Here is a 25,397-nt window from a genome sequence, read left to right as displayed (position 1 = left end):
TATACTGTTAGTCAAACAAATGAATATGCTTCATAAGATTTCTTTTAATACAGTTTCTGTTCAAACATAATATCCTGTGCTAAATTTTGGTGTATTTCCCCCCCTCTTGGATAATTAATTTTAATTTTTAGAAATAATATTATTGAAAAATTATTTTGTTATATACTATTATACATGTTTGAAATGTTCATAGTTAATACTATGTATGGCTTTTTTCTTTTTATGTAGATAATTAAATGTTTCATATCTTGCAAGTTTAATTGCCAAGTAAAGTGTGAAAATACATCATCTGAAATAACTACTAAACCTTGACTCTGCAGACTTAAGTATATCCAATTTCTATTATCAGTTTTAGTTTATAAAAGAGCTTAGCGTTTAATGTTGTTTCAATTGTAATGATGTTAAGGGATTTGATATTATGTGCCAAATAGGTTGGTATTTCTAGTCTTTTTTTCCAATCATTTTTATTGCTCTGTTTAAAATTCTTAGATTAAAGTTAATGATTAATAAAGTTAATGATTACCTAAAAGTAAATAAATGTTTTGCAAAGTTTGTTCATTTAAACTATATCATATTATAGTTACTACATAAATTGAAGATGTCTTATCTTTTTTACTCATCAACATTGGGAATATTTGTAAATAAAAGTGGAATGTTTTTCAATAGCTCACTTTTGAGATCTGCCTTGTTTTTTTTCCAAATTCTCAGAGGCAGGTTAAGAAGACAGAGTTAAAAAGGAGAATAAATTCTTTAAAGATTGTGATAGACTCATTAATAAGTGATCCTTTCTCTTTAATCTTCCTGTCTCACAAATTTTCTTTCATTTACCACCTAAGTTGGAGGCAAAGAAAATGGTGTTTATTTGGTGGTGGTATGGTCATGGTGGTGGTGCATGATTTAGTTATTTTGATAGTTTAGTTTTCTCATTTTTTTAAATTGTGTAGACATTTCACAAAGTAACTTTACTTTTTGCCTTTCTTTCTTAAGTCATTTTCCCCTATTTTCTCATTCATTCTTCTCTTTTTGCCTTATTTTTTAAACTTTTCCACTCACTTAATATTCTTAAAGTCTAGTCATTTATAGGAGAATTGGTAAGATTAAATTATTAAAAGTTTGAATAGTGATTATTATAGTTTATAGTCTTTTATAATGTCCTGTATGCTAAGGCAGAGACTCTCCCTGTTTGACAGGGGCAGAGAGAAATGGGGAGAAAAATTTAATGAAAATAATAATTCCCAGAATGCAAATACCACATAGTCATAAATACGAAACCATGCCCATGTTTTTTTTTCCTAAGAGAACTAGTTGTTAAACATTTGCTTGTTTATTACTACATCATTTTGAATATGTGTTTTATTTTGGGGGGAAGAAAAATATGTGGCATATAATTATACACAAGCATAGCTTATTGATAAAAAACAAAAACCACCCAACAGATTGATCTGAAGTTTGAGAAAAATCATCTTTACTTTTTTTCTGTGAAAATGGTATGTTTGACAATACCTTCCTAGTTTGCATTTGTAGTTTATCTTTCTTCCTTTTTCCCATTGATATTTTTTTCTTTTCTAAAATGAAAAGTTATTCTGACAGGTACCAAAAAACATATATATATAATATTAACATATGAAAATTAGGACATAATATAAACCACATAGCATCAAAGGCTTCAAATGCATTAATAGGGTGAAGTAGTATGTAGAAAATTTAAATAAAAAATAGTCCTTTAACAAAATTCAAGAACCTTTCCTTTCTTTATTATTCTCTTATTTCCAGCATATGATAATGTTGTAAAATTTATTCCTTACTATTAATGAAAGTCTTTAATATTTTTCTAAACTTAAAATTGTCAGTGCAAAGGTTTTGACTATAGCAGGCTATTCAGTTTTTCTGTTTAAAAACTTACTCTGCCTTGTTTTAATTTTTATTTGTAATATAAATCTAGAAAGGCAGGATTTTAGCATATGAATGAGATGCCAGAGATCATTTAAATGCATAGGTCCTTAACCTGATGTTTGTTTTATTTTCAGTAACTTTTAATTCAATTTAATATTTCCTTCAATTATGAATTCTTTTTAAAAATTCAAACTGTCATTCTAAGAAAAGTAGTTTATTGATTTTACTGTATTTGCAAAAATATTAAGAAACTTCTAATCTAGTTTAAATCATTCCTCCTCCCCCTTTTAAAGACGTGAAAATTGAAGGTTATTTATAGATAACAGAATAATGTCTGTGCAAAAAGAGTGATTTCTTGGTGAATGTTTACAACAAAGACATATCTTTTTTTTCTTTATAAATATCTCATTTTATTTACTTATTTTTTCATATCTAATAATTTTTATTTACCAGATATTTGCATGGGTAATTTTACAACAATGACAATTGCCAAACCATTTGTTCCAATTTTTCCCCTCTTCCCCCTCCCCCCTCGGATGGCATGTTGACCAATACATGTTAAATATGTTAGAGTATAAATTAAATACAATATATGTATACATGTCCAATCAGTTGTTTTGCTGAACAAAAAGAATCGGACTTTGAAATAGTGTACAATGGGCCTGTGAAGGAAATCCAAAATGCAGGCGTACAAAATTAGAGGGATTGGAAATTCTATGTAGTGGTTCATAGTCATTTCCCAGAGTTCTTTCACTGGGTATAGCTGGTTCAGTTCATTACTGCTCTATGGGAACTGATTTGATTCATCTCATTGTTGGAAAGGGCCACCTCCATCAGAATTGATCATCATATAGTCTTGTTGTTGAAGTATATAATGATCTCCTGGTCCTGCTCATTTCACTCAGCATCAGTTCATGTAAGTCTCTCCAGGCCTTTCTGAATCATCCTGTTGGTCATTTCTTACAGAACAATAATGTTCCATAACATTCATATACCACAATTTATTCAGCCATTCTCCAATTGATGGGCATCCACGTACTTTCCAGTTTCTGGCCACCACAAAGAGGGCTGCCACAAACATTTTGTCACTTATGGGTCCCTTTCCTTTCTTTAAGATCTCTTTGGGATATAAGCCCAGTAGAAACACTGCTGGGTCCAAGGGTATGCACAGTTTGATAACTTTTTGAGCATAGTTCCAAATTGCTCTCCAGAATGGCTGGATGTATTCACAATTCCACCAGCAATGTATCAGTGTCCCAGTTTTCCCACATTCCCTCCAACATTCTGCATTATCTTTCCCTGTCATTCTAGCCAATCTGACAGGTATGTAGTGGTATCTCAGAGTTGTCTTAATTTGCATTTCTCTGATTAATAATGATTTGGAGCATCTTTTCATATGACTAGAAATAGTTTTAGTTTCTTTATCTGAGAATTGTCTGCTCATATCCTTTGACCATTTATCAATTGGAGATTGGCTTGATTTCTTATATATTAAAGTCAATTCTCTATATATTTTAGAAATGAGGCCTTTATTTGAACCTTTGACTGTAAAAAAACAAAGACATATCTTAAATTTGTGATACTAAACCTAATAAGATGGTTCAGAACAAAAATTGCATGTACCTTTGTGTTAGGTTCTTACTAAGTGCTAATGAGATAATGAGATATTAGGTTCTTACTAAGTGCTAAGTCAGTATCGTTTATGGTGGGAACTACGATGGTATCTGATCGTCTTGGAACCTCCAACTTTCGTTCTTGATTAATGAAAACATTCTTGGCAAATGCTTTTGCTGTGGTCCGTCTTGCACCGGTCCAAGAATTTCACTTCTAGCGGCACAATACAAATGCCCCCGGCCGTCCTTCTTACTCATGGCCCCCTCGATGCTTTTAGCTGAGTGTCCCGCGGGGCCCGAAGAGTTTACTTTGAAAAAATTAGAGTGTTCAAAGCAGGCCTGAGTCGCCTGGATACCCCAGCTAGGAATAATGGAATAGGACCCCGGTTCTATTTTGTTGGTTTTCGGAATTGGGGCCATGATTAAGAGGGATGGCCGGGGACATTCGTATTGTGCCTCTAGAGGTAAAATTCTTGGACCGGGGCAAGACAGACCAGAGTGAAAGCATTTGCCAAAAATGTTTTCATTAATCAGGAATAAAAGTCGGAGGTTTGAAGACGATCAGATACTGTCGTAGTTCAGACCATAAATGATACCGACTTAGCACTTAGTAAGAACCTAATATCTCATTATCTCATTAGCACTTAGTAAGAACCTAACACCTTTGGTGTGCCATTTTATTGTATTGAACATATATGTAAAGTTTTCTATGTACTTAAATAATTTACTTTTTTTTACAGTGTTTTTAAGTAGTACTGTTTACAATATGTCATATTAAGTCAATTAAAAACATAATATGCATACTCTGGTTTCATTAAAAATAGTTTTCTTCTCTTCATTCCTTTTTTCAACTCTTCCTTCTATTAAAATTTTCATAGGATCATAGAGACAGATACTAGATTTGTGATATTATTGTCATAGCAGCCTCCTGATTAAGGCCAGCTCCCTCCAGGACTGCAACTAATGCTGTCTTTTTACAAGTTAATAGCCTTATTAATGTATTGTTGGTGGAGTTGTAAACTGATCCAACCATTCTGGAGAGCAATTTGGAACTGTGCCTGAAGGGCCATCAAATTGTGCATACCCTTTGATCTAGCAGTCTCTTCACTGCCTATATCTCAAAGAGATCATGAAAAAGGGAAAAGGATCTGCATATGTAAAAATGCTTGTATTAGGCCTTTTTATAGTGTCAAGGAATTGTAAACTGAGTTGATGCCAATCTGTTGGAGAATGACTGAATAACTTATGGTATATGAATGTTATGGAATATTATTGTTCTGTATGAAATGACCAGCAGGATGAATACAGAGAGGCTTGAAGAGACTTACATCAACTGATGCTGAGTGAAATGAGTAGAACCAAGACAACATTGTGTACAGCAACAAGATTATGTGATGATCAACTCTAATGGACTTGGCTCTTTTCAGCAGTGAAGTGATTCAGATCTACTCCAATAGACTTGTCATGGAGAGAGCCATCTGCATCCAGAGAAAAGATTATGGGGACTGAATGAAAATACAACATAGTATTTTCACCTTTTTTGTTGTAGTTTGCTTGCTTTTTTTTTTTTTTTTCTCTCATTTTTTCCCTTTTTTGATCTGATTTTTTTTTATGTAGCATGATAAATGTAGAAAATATGTATGGAAGAATTGCACATGTTTAACATATATTGGATGATTTGCTGTTTAGGAGAAGAGGATGGGAAGAAAGGAAAAAGAAAAATTTGGAACACAAGGTTTTGCCAGGCTGAATATTGAAATCTATTTTTTGCATGCATTTTGAAAACGAAAAGCTATTATTAAAAAATTAAAAAACAAACAAAGAAAAGCAAATTACAGTCTTAAAAATTTGTCCGGGACACAAAAAGTTAAGAGACTTTCTCAGTTATCTAGCCTGTTTGTGTCATTCTGCCCTGATTTTTCTCATGTTGTAGAGTCATTAGATTGTACATGAAGTGTTTGGAGGGGGAAGTCATCCAGTCTAACCTCCTCGTTTCTTTTTCAACTCTTTAATTTTATGGCTGAGGAAATTTTGATTTAGAATGTTGAAATGATTTTGCAGTATTAAAGTCAAAATTGTATTAAATGGCCGATCTTGGATCTAAGATTCCAGAGATGATCATCTTTACTCTTGTCCTATTGCTTTCCATAACTCTTTGAGGTACTATCAGGATGACAAGATTTGAGACCAGATTACCTCCCTTTGGAGGTGTTTTTCAGAAATGCTTTATTTTACAAATATAAAAGGCAAATAAATGTTACTTGGACATGTTTTATTTTCTGCATAAGTCTGCCAATTTTTACTTTATGAGAAGTTAAAGGAGAAGATAGACCCAAAGAATTATACACATAGTAAGATACTATGTTATAAATTTTTTTGAAAAATCATATCTCCTCACTGCTTATTAAAACCATGGTTAATAATATCTTTATCCTTTTTTTCCTTGTTTAAAAAAACAACAAAACCTGTGATATATTTTCAAATAAGAGAGACTTCTTTTGTAAGTTTTGTTGGTGATTTCTTTATTTTACTGAATTAATCTATTACAGATTACAGCAATTAGTTTTTCAGGGGGTAAAGCCAATTATTTTCCCTAATTTCAGTGTTATTGGATGTTATCTCTGGTCACCATCAGTTTCACAGTAGTGATCTGTATATTTTTATGACTTTATAAATTCCAGTAGCATAAATGATATGATAAAACTTTTTTTTTAATATTTCTGTAGTTTTAATAATCATTATGAGGTTCAGACCCACCAGTTTATGAATTGTTTTGAGAATTAATCCCAAGCATCAGCCTATTAAAGCGATTATTTCTTTTAATTTTCTCATGATTCATAACCTTTTAGTGTAACATTTCTTTGGCAGTCTTGTCAAGAACTCTTTCCATAGTATTACATTATATTAATGTGTAAAATAAAATATGTAAAATTACAAAAGAAACACATTATTGAAAAATAGTTATCAAAATATATTTTAAAATAATTTCATGAACCTGAGATGAAGAGTTTATGAATTTTTAAGTTTCATTAATCATACATCACCTTTTATTCCTTATAGTGAATGTGTTTGCCATAAGACTTTTTTTTTGTTGCTCCTTTTGATAGAGACATAAATGAAACTAAAAAAGTAATAAAAACAACAACTTGTATGTTGGAATTTTAATTTTAAATTCAGTTTATATGCCTGTGATGAGAATTTACTTTTATCACATAATATTTAATGCTATTAAAATACTTCAATATAATCATCTTAAATGAACTATTTAACATTAAAAATCTAAGGTAAGAAAATTCAAACCAGGGGCAGCTAGGTGGCGCAGTGCATAGAGCACCAGCCTTGAATTCAGGAGGACCTGAGTTCAAATCTGATCTCAGACACTTAACACTTCCTAACTGTGTGACCCTAGGCAAGTCACTTAACCCCAGCCTCAAAGGGGGGGGGGGAAGAAAAGAAAAAGAAAATTCAAACCTTGCAATGACTGTTAAAATAATTTTTAAAAAATTACTTGGAAATTTTGGTTTGCAGACATAAAAATCCATTGTATGTAGGCCATTAAAACAAAAATAGAAGAAATATTTTGATAAGTATTCTTCCTATTTAACCTTGATGGCTATTATCCAAAGGATGACTCCTTATTTCATTGGCTTGGGCTTTTGTGTTGTTGACGAAAATCAATATCAGAGGTATCATTTTAGAATTAAAGGTAACTGTCAGACATTGTTATTGGTTGATTTTTGTTTGCTTTTGAGTTTTTAAGACTCAAAATTTCCAAAAAAAATTTTTCATTTAAAAAATCCTATTTAAGAGTATTGGTAAGATTGCTTTAGGCTGCATTTTTCCCCGTTTAAGACAAGACTTTAAACCTGAAGTCAAGCTGCTGTGTGTGTGTGTGTATGTATATATTTCCCCGTTTAAGACAAGACTTTAAACCTGAAGTCAAGGCTTTTTTTTATTTTTTTTTAAATTTTTATTTTATTTTATAATTATAACATTTTTTTGACAGTATATATGCATGGGTAATTTTTTACAACATTATCCCTTGCACTTACTTCTGTTCAGATTTTTTTCCCTTCCTCCCCCAACCCCCTCCCCCAGATGGCAGGCAGTCTTATATATGTTAAATATATTACAGTATATTCTAGATACAAGATATGTGTGTAGAACCGAATTTTTTGTTGCACAGGAAGAATTGGATTCAGAAGGTAAAAATAACAGTTTACATTCATTTCCCAGTGTTCCTTTTCTGGATGTAGCTGGTTCTGTCCATCATTAATCAATTGGAATTGGATTAGCTCTTCTCTATGTTGAAGAAATCCACTTCCATCAGCATACATCCTCGTACAGTATCATTGTTGAAGTGTATAATGATTTTCTGGTTCTGCTCGTTTCACTCATCATCAGTTGATGTAAGTCTCTCCAAGCCTCTATGTATTTCTCCTGTTGGTCATTTCTTATAGAACAATAATATTCCATAACATTCATATACCATAGTTTACCCAACCATTCTCCAATTGATGGACATCCATTCATCTTCCAGCTTCTAGCCACTATGAAAAGGGCTGCCATAAACATTTTGGCACATACAGGTCCCTTTCCCTTCTTTAGTAGTTCCTTGGGGTATAAGCCCAGTAGTAGTATGGCTGGGTCAAAGGGTATGCACATTTTGATAACTTTTTGGGCATAATTCCAGATTGCTCTCCAGAAGGAACCTAATATTTTAAAAGTGGATTTGGTCCATAGGTCTAGTAGATAACATGACTCTCTTCCACTAAATTTTATTTTATTTCATGTACATTTGTTCTTGCCACCAATTCTTTTTCTACTGAATCATGACATGAAAAATAAAATTTTGTAAGACTGCTTTATACCTAACATAAATAAAATATTTCCAAATAAATTGAGAGGAGTTGGTGAATTCCTTGTTTTTTAGTTGCTTACTTCCCAGATCTCTGGAATTGATTATAATGCCTAGAAACTGTAAATCAGTGACATAATTTTAAAATGGAGATTATTTACACACTTGAGATATGTTAGACTAAAGGGATTGTAATTGCTGTCTTGTCCAAATCTTATCCTCCAATGCATAAGTATTCAAGGAACCAAACTCTTGGCACTTATATCAAAGTTTGTTTCAAACCCCTAAGAACAGAAACACAAATCAAAATAGTTCTGTGGTTTTACTTCACATCCAACAAATTGGCAAAGGTAGAAATAGTAACTCTTAAAGGATTCCAGAAATATCAGTTATACTATCCATACAAACTAGAGCCAAATTATTTATTCAGTTCCAGCCTGTGTAATTTTTGGTGACATCTTTCCTTACATCCTTATAGAAGTTTTGTGCAGCTTGCTTTATCCATTAGACCTTTTGTGGCTATCAGTACAAAAAATCTGTACAGATAGGCCATCCATCTGTTTTTATTTTCACTTTACTATATGACTATTAATCTTCTGTGTAGGTCATCAATGGCACAGCTTACTTTTGCCAATTTGAATTTCTCCATTGCACTTTGAGGCACCTATAGTTTTGTTTCCTATGAAGACCTCTCCTTTGAAAAATCATAAGCAAGTTGCAGCTTCTCCCTTTCATATCATTTCAACAGAATTGAGAAGTCTTCCCACTATGTCTCCTTCCTAGTTATTTCACACAAAGAGATAGCGCTTCTTTTTTTCCAATGCAAATGATTGGTCTTATTGTGATTGCTTTCTCTATATTCTCACTTTCAATCTTCCAGTCTCTCCCTGTTTTACCAGCTCTTCCCTGTTGCCTATAAATAACTAGTTTTCCTCTTCTTAACAATATTTACTTCATCTTTTCATCCTTATTGAAGTTACCATTGGTTTCTTGATTGCCAAATTTAATTCTTTTTCTGGTTCTTTATTCTTCTTGACCTATGTGCGGCTCTTGCCTCCATTGATTGCCCATCCTTCTCCTCTCTAGCTTTCCATAGCACTGTTCTCCTTTGCTTCTTCTCCTATCTGTCTCTTCTGTCTTTTTTGCTGAAACTTTATCCAGGTCACTCCTCACTAACCATTAGTCTCCCAATTATCTGTCTTAGGCTTTCTCTTCTTCTATGCAATGTTGTTGCTTGATGATCTTGTCAATTGATCCCCGGATGGATAGATGGTCATTTCTAAATTCATAATTACAAAAGCCAAAAGAACTAGAGAATCCATCAAGTTTTACAGGTCCTCTCTAAGGAGGTATAGAAAAGCAAGAACTGTATAGGTTGGAATTGAATGAATACGTTATAATCTATATGGGTTTTGTGCTTATGTTTCTGGAGTCCATTGACTTTGTTTCCATATATCTTGTTCTTACCTCTCTCTTTAGGTCTCATCCCTCATGACTAATTGTCTTAAGAATTTTCAAACTGGATTTCCCTTTGGCATCTCAGACTTAATATGTCTGAAAGAGAATTCATGTCTTTCCCTTTCAAGTTCAAGTTCTCTTTTCTTCTCAGTTCCTCTGTCTGTTATAAGTACTGTCATCCTCACAGCTTCATTGACTTCCTTGACTATCCACTCTCTCTCTGCACATGCAATCAGATCTTATCCTTTTTGTTTTCACAATATCTTTTATATATGTCTCCCTTTCTCTCTTTATACTGTTATCACCCATGTACAGGTCCTCATCACTTTTCATCTAGTCAGCTACCTAGATGATCTTAATTTTAGGACAGATTTTTGTCCTCTCTCTTTTCACTGTGCTTCAGTGGCTCTTTTATTACCACTCCCCCTGTCTCTTACAGTTTGACACCTTTACTATCTTTGTAATCTTTTTAGACTTTTACCCCTTCCGTGAATTCTATGATTCAACACTTCTGAACTGCTTTGTATTTCTTGTTCTTGACCCTCTTTCCCCTAATTCTGGGCCTTTTTGGTTCCTGGCCTTTTTTGCTCACCTTTGCCTGCTGATTTCCTTCAAGGCTCAGCTGAAATCCCACTTATTCTAGGAAGTCTTTGTTGGTCCTTTCTCTTGTTGGTTCCTTTCCTCTAAGTTTACCTCTCACTTACATTGTATTCAGTTACTTGAATATTGTCTCTCTCACTAGAATTTGAGCTCCCTATGATTTTGTCTTTCTTTGCATTTCTGATGCCTAGCATAGTCTCTGGTATTGGTAAGTGCTTAATAGATTAATAACCAACTGATTCTCCTCCATGCATTGATTTGTCTATCTATTTAAATTAATAAATGGAGAAGCATTTATTATTCATTTAACTTAAATAGTATGTGCTGGGCATAACAGAAAAAATTATCAGAATTTTTCAAGCCTAATTCAACATTGTTCATTCTTGTAGAGATCCACATAGTATTAAATACGACTTATAAGAACATATAAGCATCACCAATCCATTGTTCTGCCTGATAACCTATGTGCCTGATTTTAGGTGTAGAAATGCTCTGTGCTTTGAGGTCCTAAAACTTCTTTCCCCATATTGTCTCAGTTGCTTCATCTTTCCCCCATCTTTTTGAATTACCTATTTCCTACAACTTTGTGAACTAAATGTTGATTTCTTGTTCAATAGTTAGATTTCTGTTTAATGAATAAGAACTGTTCTATATTGCAGCTTTTCACTTCCACTACTTAAAACAGAAAGTTCTTGGAAAATCTTGGTATGATTGTCATTAAAGGAATCCTTTATTCCTCATAGATTTTGGTCTTCTTAAAAATACTTTCTCAATCAGTTGAACACCTTATTCTGAATTGTCTTGATGTAATGTCAGTATATTTTAAAGGGTTTTTTCCTAATAAACCTATTTCCTAGCTAAATCTAGCTAAAATGAGTTAGATGGAAATGGATCATTAATTTTTTTAAAAAAAATTTAACGTCTAACTTTTATTTTGAGTAGTTTATATGTTTTCTACTGGATAAAACATAAATTGTTTTATCTTGAAATTGTACAAGATGACAATCATTTTTATTGATCAGTTTAATTGCTACAGAAGTAGTCTCTGAGATTTGTACTCTGTGAACCATCTAAATTTTTAATGTTATTTCCCCTCTTTCCTCATATTCACCTGGAATAGAAACCACCTAATTGAAATAATACACCAATTCATTTAACATTTTATCATTAACCCTTTTGTATTTAATTAACATATTTGTACTTATATCCTAATGAATTAACTAATTTTATTTTGAGGGGATTGTGATTTTTAAATACTTTTTTTCATATGTAAACTAAATGTTTTAATCAAATGCTTTTTTAATCTAGGTATTTTTCTTGCTTAAGATGTAATCCATCTTAAGTGAGCGAATTAATTTCCAAAGCCATTCCCATTAGCTAAGTGGTTAAAGGATATAAACAAGTTGTTCTCAAAAAAAAAAAAAAAAATACTTTTAAGAACTACAGGAATGTTCCAAAATCACCAACTAAGGAAAATAAAAATGAAAATACTTTTGAGTTCTTACCTCCTAATCTGTAAATTGGCAAAAATAATGAAAGATGAAAGTACTCAAAGTTAAGGGGTTTGTGGGAAGATACACAAACTAATACGTCATGGGTAGAACTCTGAACCAACACAACTATTTTATAATGCCCACATGATCATGGGCATTTTTTCCCTGAATTTTGTCATCTGTAAAATGAAGTAGGGTGGACTAGGTGATCTTCAAAATATTTTGTAGCTCTTCACATTCTTTTATTCCTTTAATGTAAAGAAACAAAAAAAGAGGAGATGGGAAAGAATGGAAGAAGGAGAGGAAGAATACTAGAAAAGAAGGGAAGGGAGGAAGTAGTGCCTATTTGTCAGGCATTATGTTAAATGTTTTTCATTCATGTTTATAATTCATGAATTTTACTAAAAGAAGAGAGCAATAGTTAAAATGCTAAGTTGGAAACTTATTTAAAATCAACATTTCAGAATTAAGTAAATAAAATCACTAAAATGCCTATTTCTTTTGAGTTGGGAATTTCATTATCAGCTTCTTACCATGAGAAGGCCACTAATCATAAAAAAAGTTTGTGTATAACAACAATATCTTCATTGTAGCACTTTTGTGATAGCAGATGATTGGAAATAAAATAATAGATGTTTATTAATCTAGGAATGGTTAAGCAAATTGTGGTACATGAATACAATAGAATATTATTGTATTCTAAAAAGTGATGAATTTAATGATTAAAAAGAATCATGGACATATATACATGGACTTGATCCAGAATAAAATAATCAGAGCCAAGAGAACAATTTAGACAATGACTACAACTATATAAAAAAGAACCATTAAAAGAAATTAAAATTGAATGCTGCAAAATTATAAGTATGGCTCAGAAGAAGCTATATGAGGAAACACTTCAATACCATCCTTTTGCAGAAGTGGGAGGATCATGAGTTTTGTGCTTTGCATATATTTTCATACTCTTATGTTTTTGTCACTTTTGATAATTTCCCCCCATCTTTTTGGCTTTAAACAAATACTATTTATTGCATGGGGTGTTATGTAGGATATGTTATATAGGATGGTTCTCTGGGAGGAGAAAAGAAAAGGATAGATAGATAGATATACATATACGCAAAAATAGAATGTCAAAAACTTTTTAAAGAAATTCATTTTGGCCAGTTTGCTTATTTGTATTGAACTGAATTCATCTATATAAAATTATTTACATATATGGAAAAATTCTTAGAAATTGTCAATAGGACTTCCGGCCAAGATGGCGGCGTGGAGGCAGACAGCTGCTTGAGCTCCTCGTTTTCTCTCAGAACTTACTTCATGACAAGCCTCTGACTTAATGCTTGACCCAGAAAGAAATCCACAAATTATCACCAAGAGAAGACATCCTTGAAAGTCGCCAGAAAAGGTCTGTGTTTGTTCGGGGGAGGGTCAATCAGACTGGGCGCAGACTGAGGGCAGACAGCCAGAGCAAGACAGGCAGCTCACACAGCTCAGACCGGAGGGGGAGGGGTGTGATCTCTGCCGTTTCTGTGAAAGGGCTTTTGCCCCAGTGTGGATGCTCCGTCTTGGCAGCAAGCCAGGAGCGGTGGAGAGGGTGTAAACACCGGAGGTGAAGATTAAAACCCCAGAAAGCCAGCGTCTCTCAGAGCCCGGCCACCCCCAACCCCCACCTGGACTGACTCGGTGCGTTCTCGGAGCCTCAGAGGGCAGACTCAGTACAGTCATTGCTGTTCTGTTAGTGGCTCTCTGCTGCGCTACCCCCAGTCTGTAGAGGAAGCCCATTAATACCATCCAGCCCCATCCCCCGCAAAACAGACCAATTGTTTCTCTTGTCAGTTTGTTTTCTTTGATTCCTACTCTGACAAAATGAACAAAAAATTCAAAAGGGCTCTAACCATTGACAGCTTCTGTGTGGAGAGGGAGCAGACTTCAAATGCTGAGGAGACTAGGAACAGAATGTCCCCAGATGTATCCCCTGGGAGGGATATAAGCTGCTCCTCAATACAAAAGAACCTCATAGAGGAAATCAAAAAGGCTGTCACAAGAGAGCTGGAAGAGAAATGGGAAAAGGAAAGGGAAGCTTGGCAAGAGAGCCTGGAGAAGTCATCCCATGCATTCAAAGACAGAATGGATAAAGAAATCAAATCATTGAGAAACAAGATTAGTGAGCTGGAAAAGGTAAACAACTCCAAAGAAAACAGGATTAGTGAGCTGGAAAAGGTAAACAACTCCAAGGAAAACAGGATTAGAGAGCTGGAAAAAGAAATCAGCTCTCAAAAAAATAAAATGGATAAAATGGAAAAAAATTCCATAGAAGATAAAAACTCAATTGGACAATTACAAAGAGATATAAAAAAAGTGAGTGAAGAAAATACATCATTGAAAATTAGACTGGAACAAGTAGAAATGAATGACTCAAGGAGAAACCAAGAGGGAGTCAAGCAAAACCAGAGAAATGAAACAATTGAAAAGACTGTCAAGTACCTTACCAGAAAGACAACAGACCTGGAAAACAGATCCAGGAGAGACAATTTGAGAATAATCGGACTCCCTGAAAAATGGGAGGAAAAAAAGAGCTTGGACACCATTTTCGAGGAAATTATCAAAGAGAACTGCCCAGACGTTTTGGAAACAGAGGGTAAAATAGACATTGAGAAAATTCATCGATCACCTACTGAAAGGGACCCTAAAATCAAAACGCCAAGAAATATAGTGGCCAAGTTCAAGAACCATCAGACAAAGGAAAAGATATTGGAAGCTGCTAGAAAAAAACAATTCAGATATGGAGGATCCACAATAAGGATAACACAGGATCTAGCAGCATCCACATTAAAAGAACGCAGGGCCTGGAACATGATATTCCGAAAGGCTAAGGAACTTGGTATGCAGCCAAGAATAACTTACCCAGCAAGAATGAGCATCGTTTTCCAGGGAAGAAGATGGACATTTAACGAAATAAATGAATTCCATCTATTTTTGATGAAAAAACCAGACCTACATAAGAGGTTTGATCTTCAAATACAGAACTCAAGAGACTTCTAAAAAAGGTAAAAAGAAATCTTGAGAACTATACTTCTGCCAAAAAATATGTAAAGAACATATGTACAATTTGTCTTAGAAACTAGAGGTGGAAAGGAGATTATATCATAAAAAAGTATAAAGTGGTGGTACTACATCTCATGAAGAGGCAAAGGTAACCTATTATATCTGAGAGAAAGAAAGGAGGGAGATGAACATAGCGTGTATCAATAGACATATTCGATTTATGGTGAAACTTCTTCCACTTCATTGAAAAGTGAAAGGGAAGGAGTAAGCTAAGGGGAAGGGAATACAGTAATTTCGAGGAAAAGGGGTAAAATAAGGGGAGGATCTTTAAGGTGGGGGAGGGATCCTAAAAAGGGAGGGCTGTGAAAAGCAAGTGGTGTTCACCAGTTTAATACTGGATAGGAGGGTAAAAGGGAAGGAAAGGGGAAAAGCATAAGCAGGGGTTAATAGGATGGCAAGCAATATAGAATTAGTCCTTCTAACCATAAATGTGAATGGGGCAAACTGCCTCATAAAGAGGAAGCAGTTAGCAGACTGGATTAAAAGTCAGAATCCTACTATATGTTGTTTACAGGAAACACACCTGAAACAGGATGAGACATTCAAACTAAAAGTAAAAGGGTGGAGCAGAATCTATTATGCTTCAGGCAAAACCAAAAAAGCAGGAGTAGCCATCCTCATCTCAGATCAAGCAAAAACAAAAATTGATCTAATTAAAAGAGATAAGGAAGGGCATTATATCCTGCTAAAGGGAAGCATCAATAGTGAAGCAGTATCAATATTAAACATGTATGCACCAAGTGGTGCAGCATCTAAATTCTTAAAAGAGAAATTAAGAGAGCTGCAAGAGGAAATAGATAGCAAAACTATAATAGCGGGAGATCTCAACCTTGCTCTCTCAGAATTAGATAAATCAAACCACAAAATAAATAAGAAAGAAGTCAAAGAGGTAAATAGAATACTAGAAAAGCTTGATATGATAGATCTTTGGCGAAAGCTAAATGGAGACAGAAAGGAATATACTTTCTTCTCAGCAGTTCATGGAACCTATACAAAAATTGATCATATACTAGGGCATAAAAACCTCAAAATCAAATGCAGTAAGGCAGAAATAGTAAATGCATCCTTTTCAGACCATAATGCAATCAAAATAACATTTAATAAAAAGCCAGGGGAAAATAGACCAAAAAATAATTGGAAACTAAATAATCTTATTCTAAAGAATGATTGGGTAAAACAGCAAATCATAGACATAATTAATAACTTCACCCAAGAAAATGACAATAATGAGACATCATACCAAAATGTGTGGGATACAGCCAAAGCAGTAATTAGGGGAAGTTTTATATCTCTACAGGCCTACTTGCATAAAATAGAGAAAGAGAGGGCCAACGAATTGGGTTTACAACTAAAATTGCTAGAAAAGGAACAAATTAAAAACCCTCAGACAAACACAAAACTTGAAATTCAAAAAATAAAAGGTGAGATTAATAAAATTGAAAGTAAAAAAACTATTGAATTAATTAATAAAACTAAGAGTTGGTTTTATGAAAAAACCAACAAAATAGACAAACCCTTAGTAAACCTGATTAAAAAAAGGAAAGAGAAAAAGCAAATTGATAGTCTTGAAAATGAAAAGGGTGAACTCACCACTAATGAAGAGGAAATTAGAACAATAGTTAGGAGCTACTTCGCTCAACTTTATGCCGATAAATTCGATAACTTAAATGAAATGGAAGAATACCTTCAAAAATATAGCTTGCCCAGATTAACAGAGGAAGAAGTAAGTAGTCTAAATAGTCCCATCTCAGAAAAAGAAATAGACCAAGCTATTAACCAACTTCCTAAGAAAAAGTCCCCAGGACCAGATGGATTTACAGGTGAATTCTACCAAACATTTAAAGAACAACTAACTCCAATGCTATGTAAACTATTTGAAAAAGTAGGGATTGAAGGAGTCCTATCAAATTCCTTCTATGACACAGACATGGTACTGATACCTAAACCAGGTAGATCGAAAACTGAGAAAGAAAACTACAGACCAATTTCCTTAATGAATATTGATGCTAAAATCTTAAATAAGATATTAGCAAATAGACTTCAGAAAATCATCCCCAGGATAATACACTATGACCAAGTGGGATTTATACCAGGAATGCAGGGCTGGTTTAATATTAGGAAAACTATTAGTATAATTGACCATATTAATAATCAAATTAATAAAAACCATATGATCATCTCAATAGATGCAGAAAAGGCATTTGATAAAATCCAACATCCATTCCTACTAAAAACGCTTGAGAGTATAGGAATAAATGGACTATTCCTTAAAATAATAAGGAGCATATATTTAAAACCTTCAGTAAACATCATATGTAATGGTGATAAACTAGAACCTTTCCCTGTAAGATCAGGAGTGAAACAAGGTTGCCCACTATCACCATTACTATTCAATATAGTACTAGAAACTCTAGCCTTGGCAATAAGAGCCGAGAAAGAGATCCAAGGAATTAGAGTAGGAAATGAAGAAATCAAATTGTCACTTTTCGCAGATGACATGATGGTATACTTAGAGAACCCCAAAGACTCTGCTAAAAAGCTATTAGAAATAATTCAGAATTTTAGCAAAGTCGCAGGATACAAAATAAATCCACATAAATCCTCAGGATTTTTATATATTACCAACACAATCCAACAGCAAGAGATACAAAGAGAAATTCCATTCAAAATAACAGTCGATAGTATCAAATATTTGGGTATATATCTACCAAAGGAGAGTCAGGAATTATATGAGCAAAATTACAAAACACTTGCCACAAAAATAAAGTCAGATTTAAATCATTGGAAAGACATTCAATGTTCTTGGATAGGCCGAGCGAATATAATTAAGATGACAATACTCCCCAAACTAATCTATTTATTTAGTGCTATACCAATCAGACTCCCAAGAAACTATCTTAATGACCTAGAAAAAATAACAACAAAATTCATATGGAAGAATAAAAGGTCGAGAATTGCAAGGGAACTAATGAAAAAAAAGTCAGAGGAAGGTGGTCTAAGTGTACCTGATTTAAAGCTATATTATAAAGCAACAGTCACCAAAACCATTTGGTATTGGCTAAGAAATAGACTAGTTGATCAGTGGCATAGGTTAGGTTCACAGGACAAGATAGTGAATAAAAATAGCAATCTAATCTTTGACAAACCCAAAGATCCCAAATTTTGGGATAAGAATTCATTATTTGACAAAAACTGCTGGGAAAACTGGAAATTAGTATGGCAGAAACTAGGCATGGACCCACATTTAACACCACATACTAAGATTAGATCAAAATGGGTCCAAGATTTAGGCATAAAGAACGAAATCATAAATAAATTGAAGGAACATGGGAGGATTTACCTCTCAGACTTGTGGAGGAGGAAGGAGTTTGTGTCCAAGGGAGAACTAGAGACCATTATTGATCACAAAATAGAACATTTTGACTACACCAAATTAAAAAGTTTCTGCACAAACAAAACTAATGCAAACAAGATTAGAAGGGAAGTAACAAATTGGGAAAAAATTTTTACAGTTAAAGGTTCTGATAAAGGCCTCATCTCCAAAATATACAGAGAATTGACTTTAATTTATAAGAAATCAAGCCATTCTCCAATTGATAAATGGTCAAAGGATATGAACAGACAATTTTCAGATGATGAAATTAAAACTATTTCCACTCATATGAAAGAGTGTTCCAAATCACTATTGATCAGAGAAATGCAAATTAAGACAACTCTGAGGTATCATTACACACCTGTCAGATTGGCTAAGATGACAGGAACAAATAACGATGAATGTTGGGGGGCTGTGGGAAAACTGGGACACTGATGCATTGTTGGTGGAGTTGTGAAAGAATCCAACCATTCTGGAGAGCAATCTGGAATTATGCCCAAAAAGTTATCAAAATGTGCATACCCTTTGACCCAGCCATACTACTACTGGGCTTATACCCCAAGGAACTACTAGAGAAGGGAAAGGGTCCTGTATGTGCCAAAATGTTTGTGGCAGCCCTTTTCATAGTGGCTAGAAGCTGGAAAATGAATGGATGTCCATCAATTGGAGAATGGTTGGGTAAATTATGGTATATGAATGTTATGGAATATTATTGTTCTATAAGAAATGACCAACAGGAGAAATACAGAGAGGCTTGGAGAGACTTACATCAACTGATGCTGAGTGAAACGAGCAGAACCAGAAGATCTTTATACACTTCAACAATGATACTGTATGAGGATGTATGCTGATGGAAGTGGATTTCTTCAACATAGAGAAGAGCTAATCCAATTCCAATTGATTAATGATGGACAGAACCAGCTACATCCAGAAAAGGAACACTGAGAAATGAATGTAAACTGTTATTTTTACCTTCTGAATCCAATTCTTCCTGTGCAACAAAAAATTCGGTTCTACACACATATATTGTATCTAGAATATACTGTAATATATTTAACATATATAAGACTGCTTGCCATCTGGGGGAGGGGGTTGGGGGAGGAAGGGAAAAAAATCTGAACAGAAGTAAGTGCAAGGGATAATGTAGTAAAAAATTACCCATGCATATGTAATGTCAAAAAATGTTATAATTATTAAATAAAATAAAAAATTAAAAAAAAAAAAAAAAGAAAAAGAAATTGTCAATAATTGTTTTGGTTGGTTGATCTTTTATGTTCTCTGCACATAGTCAATGACTGATAATGATGTGCATGTCTATCTTTCTTAAAAATACATCATTGTTTTCATCATAATGGATATACTTTCATATAAAGTTAGGTATGCAAATTGAGCCTTTGTGAAACATCCTTCACTTACATTTTATTTCATGATTTGATAGTCCCTCCCATTTCCTAATTAAAATATTGATTAAATTTTAAGTTTTATAATTCATGAATTCTATTAAAAGAAGAGAGCAATAGTTAAAATGCTGAGTTGGAAACTTGTTTAAAATCAACATAACTCATTCTCGGTTACTGTAAATTATTTGTGGGTAGTGTCTTTATAGTGGTTGACTATCTTTGATCTCATAAAAACTTATAATTACAGGTTGGAATACTGGAGACTGGGCTTGGTTTTTTAGATCTATGTGTTGTGTTCCTATGTAAGCATTGTTTGGTTTTGTTTGTTTGTTTGTTTGGTTTTTTTGCTATCTTTATAAGTTTGGACAGTTAGCTAATTTCTTTAGTGCCTGGACCAGATGACCTCTCAGGGCTCTTGTAGCTTTGCACCCATGACCTTTCCTCCTCGCCCATACCAGCAGCAGTCTTAGATAAAGAACAGCATTCTGAATGGTGCACCATATTTGGCAAACTGCTAAGGACCGTTTAACATTTTGTTTTAAATCTAGCTAAATACCTTCGAGTAGTTATATCTTGTATGGAGGTAGTGTAGAACAAAAAGTACTGGACTTGGAGAGAGAAAGAATGATACATTTAAAACCTGTTCTCATTGAGTTAGTAGATATGTGAACATAAACAAATTTATTCAACATCTTTTGTCCTCTGAATCTTCACTTGTAAAATGAGAATAATAGTATTTATTTCTCATGGTGGTTGAAAAATGCAGAGTTTGACATGCCTGAGAGACCTATAAAAATGTCAGCTATTCTTATTATGAAGCACATATGATACTGGTTTAAAAGAAAGAATGATTTACTTTATGGCAGAAAGGATTAGAATCCAGGGCAGTAGAGAAGAGTGGAAAAGGCACTGAATTAAGAAAATGAGATTCTGTATTCAAGTCCCAAATCATTCATAACAAACTAGCCCACATGATCATGGGCATTTTTTTTCTGAATTTTGTCATCTTTAAATTGAAGTAGGGTGGACTAGGTGATCTTCAAAATATTTTGTAACTCTTCACATTCTTTTATTCCTTCAATGTAAAGAAACAAGGAGAGAGGAGATGGGGAAGAATGGAAGAAGGAGAGGAAGAATACTGGAAGAGACCGGAAGGGAGGAAGTAGTGCCTATTTGTCAGGCATTATGATAAATGTTTTTCAGATATCTCATTTGATCCTTACAACTATCTTGAGAGATAGATGGTATTGTTAGTCTTAATTTGCAGTTGAGGAAACTGAGGCAGAATTAAGTAACTTGCCTAGAGTCACACAGCTAACAAATGTGTGATGCCTGATTTGAACTGAGTGCTTCCATGTACCAGGCCCAGAATATTATCCACTTAGCCATCATTTAAAGTCAGGATAGATTAATTTTATTCTGAATTAAATTAGTTTTCATATAGTTTTTTTCTTGGAGATGCCTGTTGTCTCCTCTGTTTCGATGATTTCCCCCCCCCCCCCCGAAGTTGTGAATAGTATTTAGATATTTCTTGAGTGGTTATTTATTAATACAACAGGTTTTTCTTGGAATGTTTCTAATGGCTTTTTAACACCACATTCTGGTGAGAAATGGATGGAAGTGAGTGAAAAAGGAAGCAATATCCAGATTTACAGACATTCTATTTTTGATAGGAATGTATTCATTGTTTTGACCACAAAGATAGATTCTTTACCAACTTGAATTTTATTATAATGTAGAAATTAGAATAATTTTTATTTTTTAAAATAATGCAAAATGTTATTCTGACTTATTTAGTGTAATTGTTCTCTTTGTCAAAATATTTTTTCTCTCAGCATATTGAATATAGCTCTCAAGAATTGAAGATAATTTTAAAATCCTGTTTTGCAAAAGTGAACTGCAAGAAAAAAAATTTTGAGGTTCAAGCACTTAACTTAATAGTAGGGAATATAGAGAGATCAGAAACCTATTTTGCGTGGCATCTAAGTGGTATAGTGGATAAAATGAGGGATTTGTATTTCAGGAACCTCTTAACCTCTCTTACTTAGAGGTTTTCATCTAAAAAATGGAAATAATAGAATCTACCCTACAGGATTGTTGTAAGGATATAATGAGATAAATTGTGGTAAGCAACATTAGCTATTTACCCTTTAACCTGAACTATGAGCAGAAAATGTAGTCTCTGTAATTCAGGATTCTTTTCACTGAAACATTGAAAAGTTTTGCCATTTGATTTCAGTTCAGATTTGAAAAGCATTCTTGCTTAGAGGATGGGACTAGGTAGAGCTCTGACTTCTAGAATATGAATAAATAAAGGTTTCAAAAACAAGTAGTAAATAACAAATTATAATTGGGTAAAATCTTAAATAATTTTTTAGAGGTAGTTTGCTCATTTTAACTTTTTCATTTATGAGAGATCATGCTTTGAAATTTTTAATAATATTAACTGTGGTTCATTTTTATGAAGATCTACATTAGATATCATTCCTTAAAATGCTTTGATCTATTTTAATTATGCTAATCTTATTCTCAGGCTATGTGCAAGTTAGAATAGTAAGGTGAAAGCTTATGGTAAAGTGTTAGAAATCTCAATGTTAAGCTTTTTTTTTTTTTTTAAATTACAAAAATTTGATTACTATGTTGGCAATCATGTTTCAGACATTATCTTTTTTCTCCCTTGTGCTCCTTTTTTCTACCCTCTCTCCCTCACAAATTCAAGCCCTTCCAACAGCCATTGCAAATAAGTACAAGCAAGTACATATATACTTGAAATTATTTTAAGTGTGAAGTTGATCAGACAACTGTTAACAGTTTTTTCTTTAATGGCTTTAGTTTCATATTTATATATTGAATTTCTGGTGGATATTTCATAAAGAATTTGTTCAAATTACATAATAAAGATTTTTTTAAGGAGTTACAAGTCCATTATATCTTTTATAAAACATTCTAGTTTGGTTTCCATTTTATCATCTTTTAAGGTCAAATGTGACTTTAATGTTGCACAAAGAGACAGAGATTGATAATCGAGAAAGAATAGCCCTCTAATGTGATTTATATCTATGGATTTTATGTCAGATATGAAAAGTTGCTGTTCAAATTGTAAAGGAGGATCCATTAAAGAGCACTTTAAACCATTTTACTACTTAGCTTACTCTGGACAGTTGTTTTAAAAATTATTCCTTTTTAAGCAAACTATAAAGTTACATCTTATCAAATCTTTATCAAGTGCTCTTGGAGGAAGTTAAGAAAATGTTGTAATGTTACTAAACAAGATAGAAATAGTGTGATTTTCAAAAAGACCTCCAGTAGTTCAGTAATTTCTTTAAAGATATATGGGAGTATTCCCTATTCTAAACTGGAAATTATTATCCCTGTAACTTCTAGTATATAGATAATAGTTTAAACATTAATAGTGTAAGGGGGTAATATTAATATTTTAATTTTATTATATATATATGTGTGTATATAAATATATATAATACTAAAATTTTAATTTCATGTGGATAACAGTAGGTAATCTTCATTTCCATACTCTAAACACCTTCTTAATTTCAAGATAAAAATTCAAAATAAATTCTGTAAAGCATCTGGCCCTTTGATCAATTTGTGAGTGTCTGAAAAATTCTCGTCTGTTGACTTATTGTTACACTCTAATGATTTTTGAGATGTTTTCTATTTTTAATAAAATCCTAAGATAACATTTTCTCCCTTCTCTATATCACATTTATTTAGTTTTTTTAAGTGCTGCTGCTATTCTCCAATTAATTTATAATTTTTATAAACCCTTTACACTTTGTGTGTATATGTGTGTATGATGTTTTACCTTTTAAATTCTTAAATATTAATGCAGTTCTTAAGTTGTCTCTATAAAAGGGATAAAACCCCTTATTTAGGAATAATGAGAACAATACCAATGTAGCCGAAGTTTATTGCTGGTGAAAGTTCTTCCCTGAGTATGCTTTGAACAATCTTCATTTGAACAAGTATCATATATTTTCTGAACTAACCCTAGAATTAGTCGTTTACTTCTTGAAGGTATGTGGAATAAGGTCAATTTTTTTACCTTATTTACCTACCAAACATTGGTTCTAAACATTCATATCAGTTTTTCATTTTTATATTTATACCTTCCCCCTTCCAAAAAAAAAAAAAAATAGGATATCATTTGTGTGGCTGCATAGCATAGCATAGTGAAAAGAGTGGAGTACTCAAAATCAAGAAAACCTTTCAGTGGAAATGTGTTACAGACATCTTACAACTGTACATTAATGGGCACGGCATTAAGTTTAGGCCTTAACCATAAAATGGGCATAATAAGAGCACCTTGGGTACAAAAGCTTTTGTAAGATTTGAATGAGATAATGCTTATGAAATACTTTTCAAACCTTATATAACATTTATATATTGCATTATTTGTTATTATTATTTATATAAATTGACTAATATTTTAATTTCATTCTATGAATTTATAACTTTTTCTGGTATTTAAAAAATTATCAATATTTTTCCTCTTTGAAGTCATTGTGTGCTCAGTATTCTGCTGATAAGCGAGACGAGGAGAAGATGTGTGATCACTTAATAAGAGCAGCAAAATATCGGGACCATGTGACAGCAACTCAACTAATCCAGAAAATTATCAATATACTGATGGATAAACATGGAGCCTGGGGAAATTCAGCATCAAGGTAAAGAGATACCACTAAGTTTTGGATACTAATGTTCTGGCTGACCTATATATGAACATGTGTTTTGGGTTATATTCAAATCCAAGTGAGGCACAGTCTAATGTTTCATTTGTGATCCATGGTAAATCTAAAATAAATTTAAAAAAAGGGGAAATTGGGCAGAGGAAAAGATAGTTATTTCTTTGAAAATCTGCCCTTTCCCTTTTCAATTAAATTTAGCATTGAATGAATAATTTATATAAAACAATTTAAGAATACTTTTACCTGCATGTGTATTTTTTTAGTAAAATGTTTTAAGAAAAAAATCTTATATGTTAAGTAAGCTATGCTGGTAAGTGAATGACTTTCTAGATAAGTGTAATAAGAAAATTAAATCATTTAAAATCTCTTGAGTTTTAAAAGACATCATTAGAAGAACTTTTTTGAGTAATTATTGTAGAATATCTTTTACGAAAGATAGTAGTAGTTCAACACTTTAAAAAATAATTCTTGAAAATGGGTCAATTGATGTTTTGTATTTTATCATTTAAGACTACTGATTTCAACATCTTGGGCATAATTTTATCTTTCTTTACCACTATATTGTAGGTGCTTAATAAATACAATTGCTTCTTTTAGTTTTAGAGTAGGTCAAATATTAAAACTTTCCCAGTTGTGTTTTTCTACACTTTAAGGTTTAGATGTTTAAATGTACAATATATGAAAATAAACTGGCAAAAATTATAGGACACAATGGAAGGCAAATTATTATTACCTGGGTGCCTTTTCATCAATCAACAAGTCTTAGCTTACTGTGTGTTCTAGATATTTTGCAATACTATGTGTTATTTATTTTCAGGTAAGCCACATTTTACCTTGTTTAAAAGGCAAATCCAGATGTAGAAATAATATACTTATAGTTAATGAATAAATAGATATT

The 25,397-nt window shown here is 32.9% G+C and overlaps 1 protein-coding gene and 1 pseudogene across 4 annotated transcripts in view; one reads left to right on the top strand and one right to left on the bottom strand.

Moving 5' to 3' along the window:
* LRBA (LPS responsive beige-like anchor protein) overlaps positions 1 to 25,397 on the top strand; it is a 742,057-nt gene that overhangs the window by 304,967 nt on the left and 411,693 nt on the right. For all 4 annotated transcript variants that reach the window (XM_074272516.1, XM_074272513.1, XM_074272515.1 and 1 more), the window contains exon 37: positions 24,312 to 24,478. In XM_074272516.1, coding sequence (XP_074128617.1) covers positions 24,312 to 24,478 — 167 coding nt within the window. The remainder of the gene's footprint in view (positions 1 to 24,311; positions 24,479 to 25,397) is intronic.
* Positions 3,568 to 3,831, bottom strand: LOC141548119 (18S ribosomal RNA; annotated as a pseudogene).

Source organism: Sminthopsis crassicaudata, chromosome 6 (genome assembly GCF_048593235.1).
Source record: "Sminthopsis crassicaudata isolate SCR6 chromosome 6, ASM4859323v1, whole genome shotgun sequence".
Lineage (NCBI taxonomy): Eukaryota > Metazoa > Chordata > Mammalia > Dasyuromorphia > Dasyuridae > Sminthopsis > Sminthopsis crassicaudata.
The sequence above is the reverse complement of the archived record's forward strand: the minus strand, read 5'-3'. Positions and strand labels throughout refer to the sequence as shown.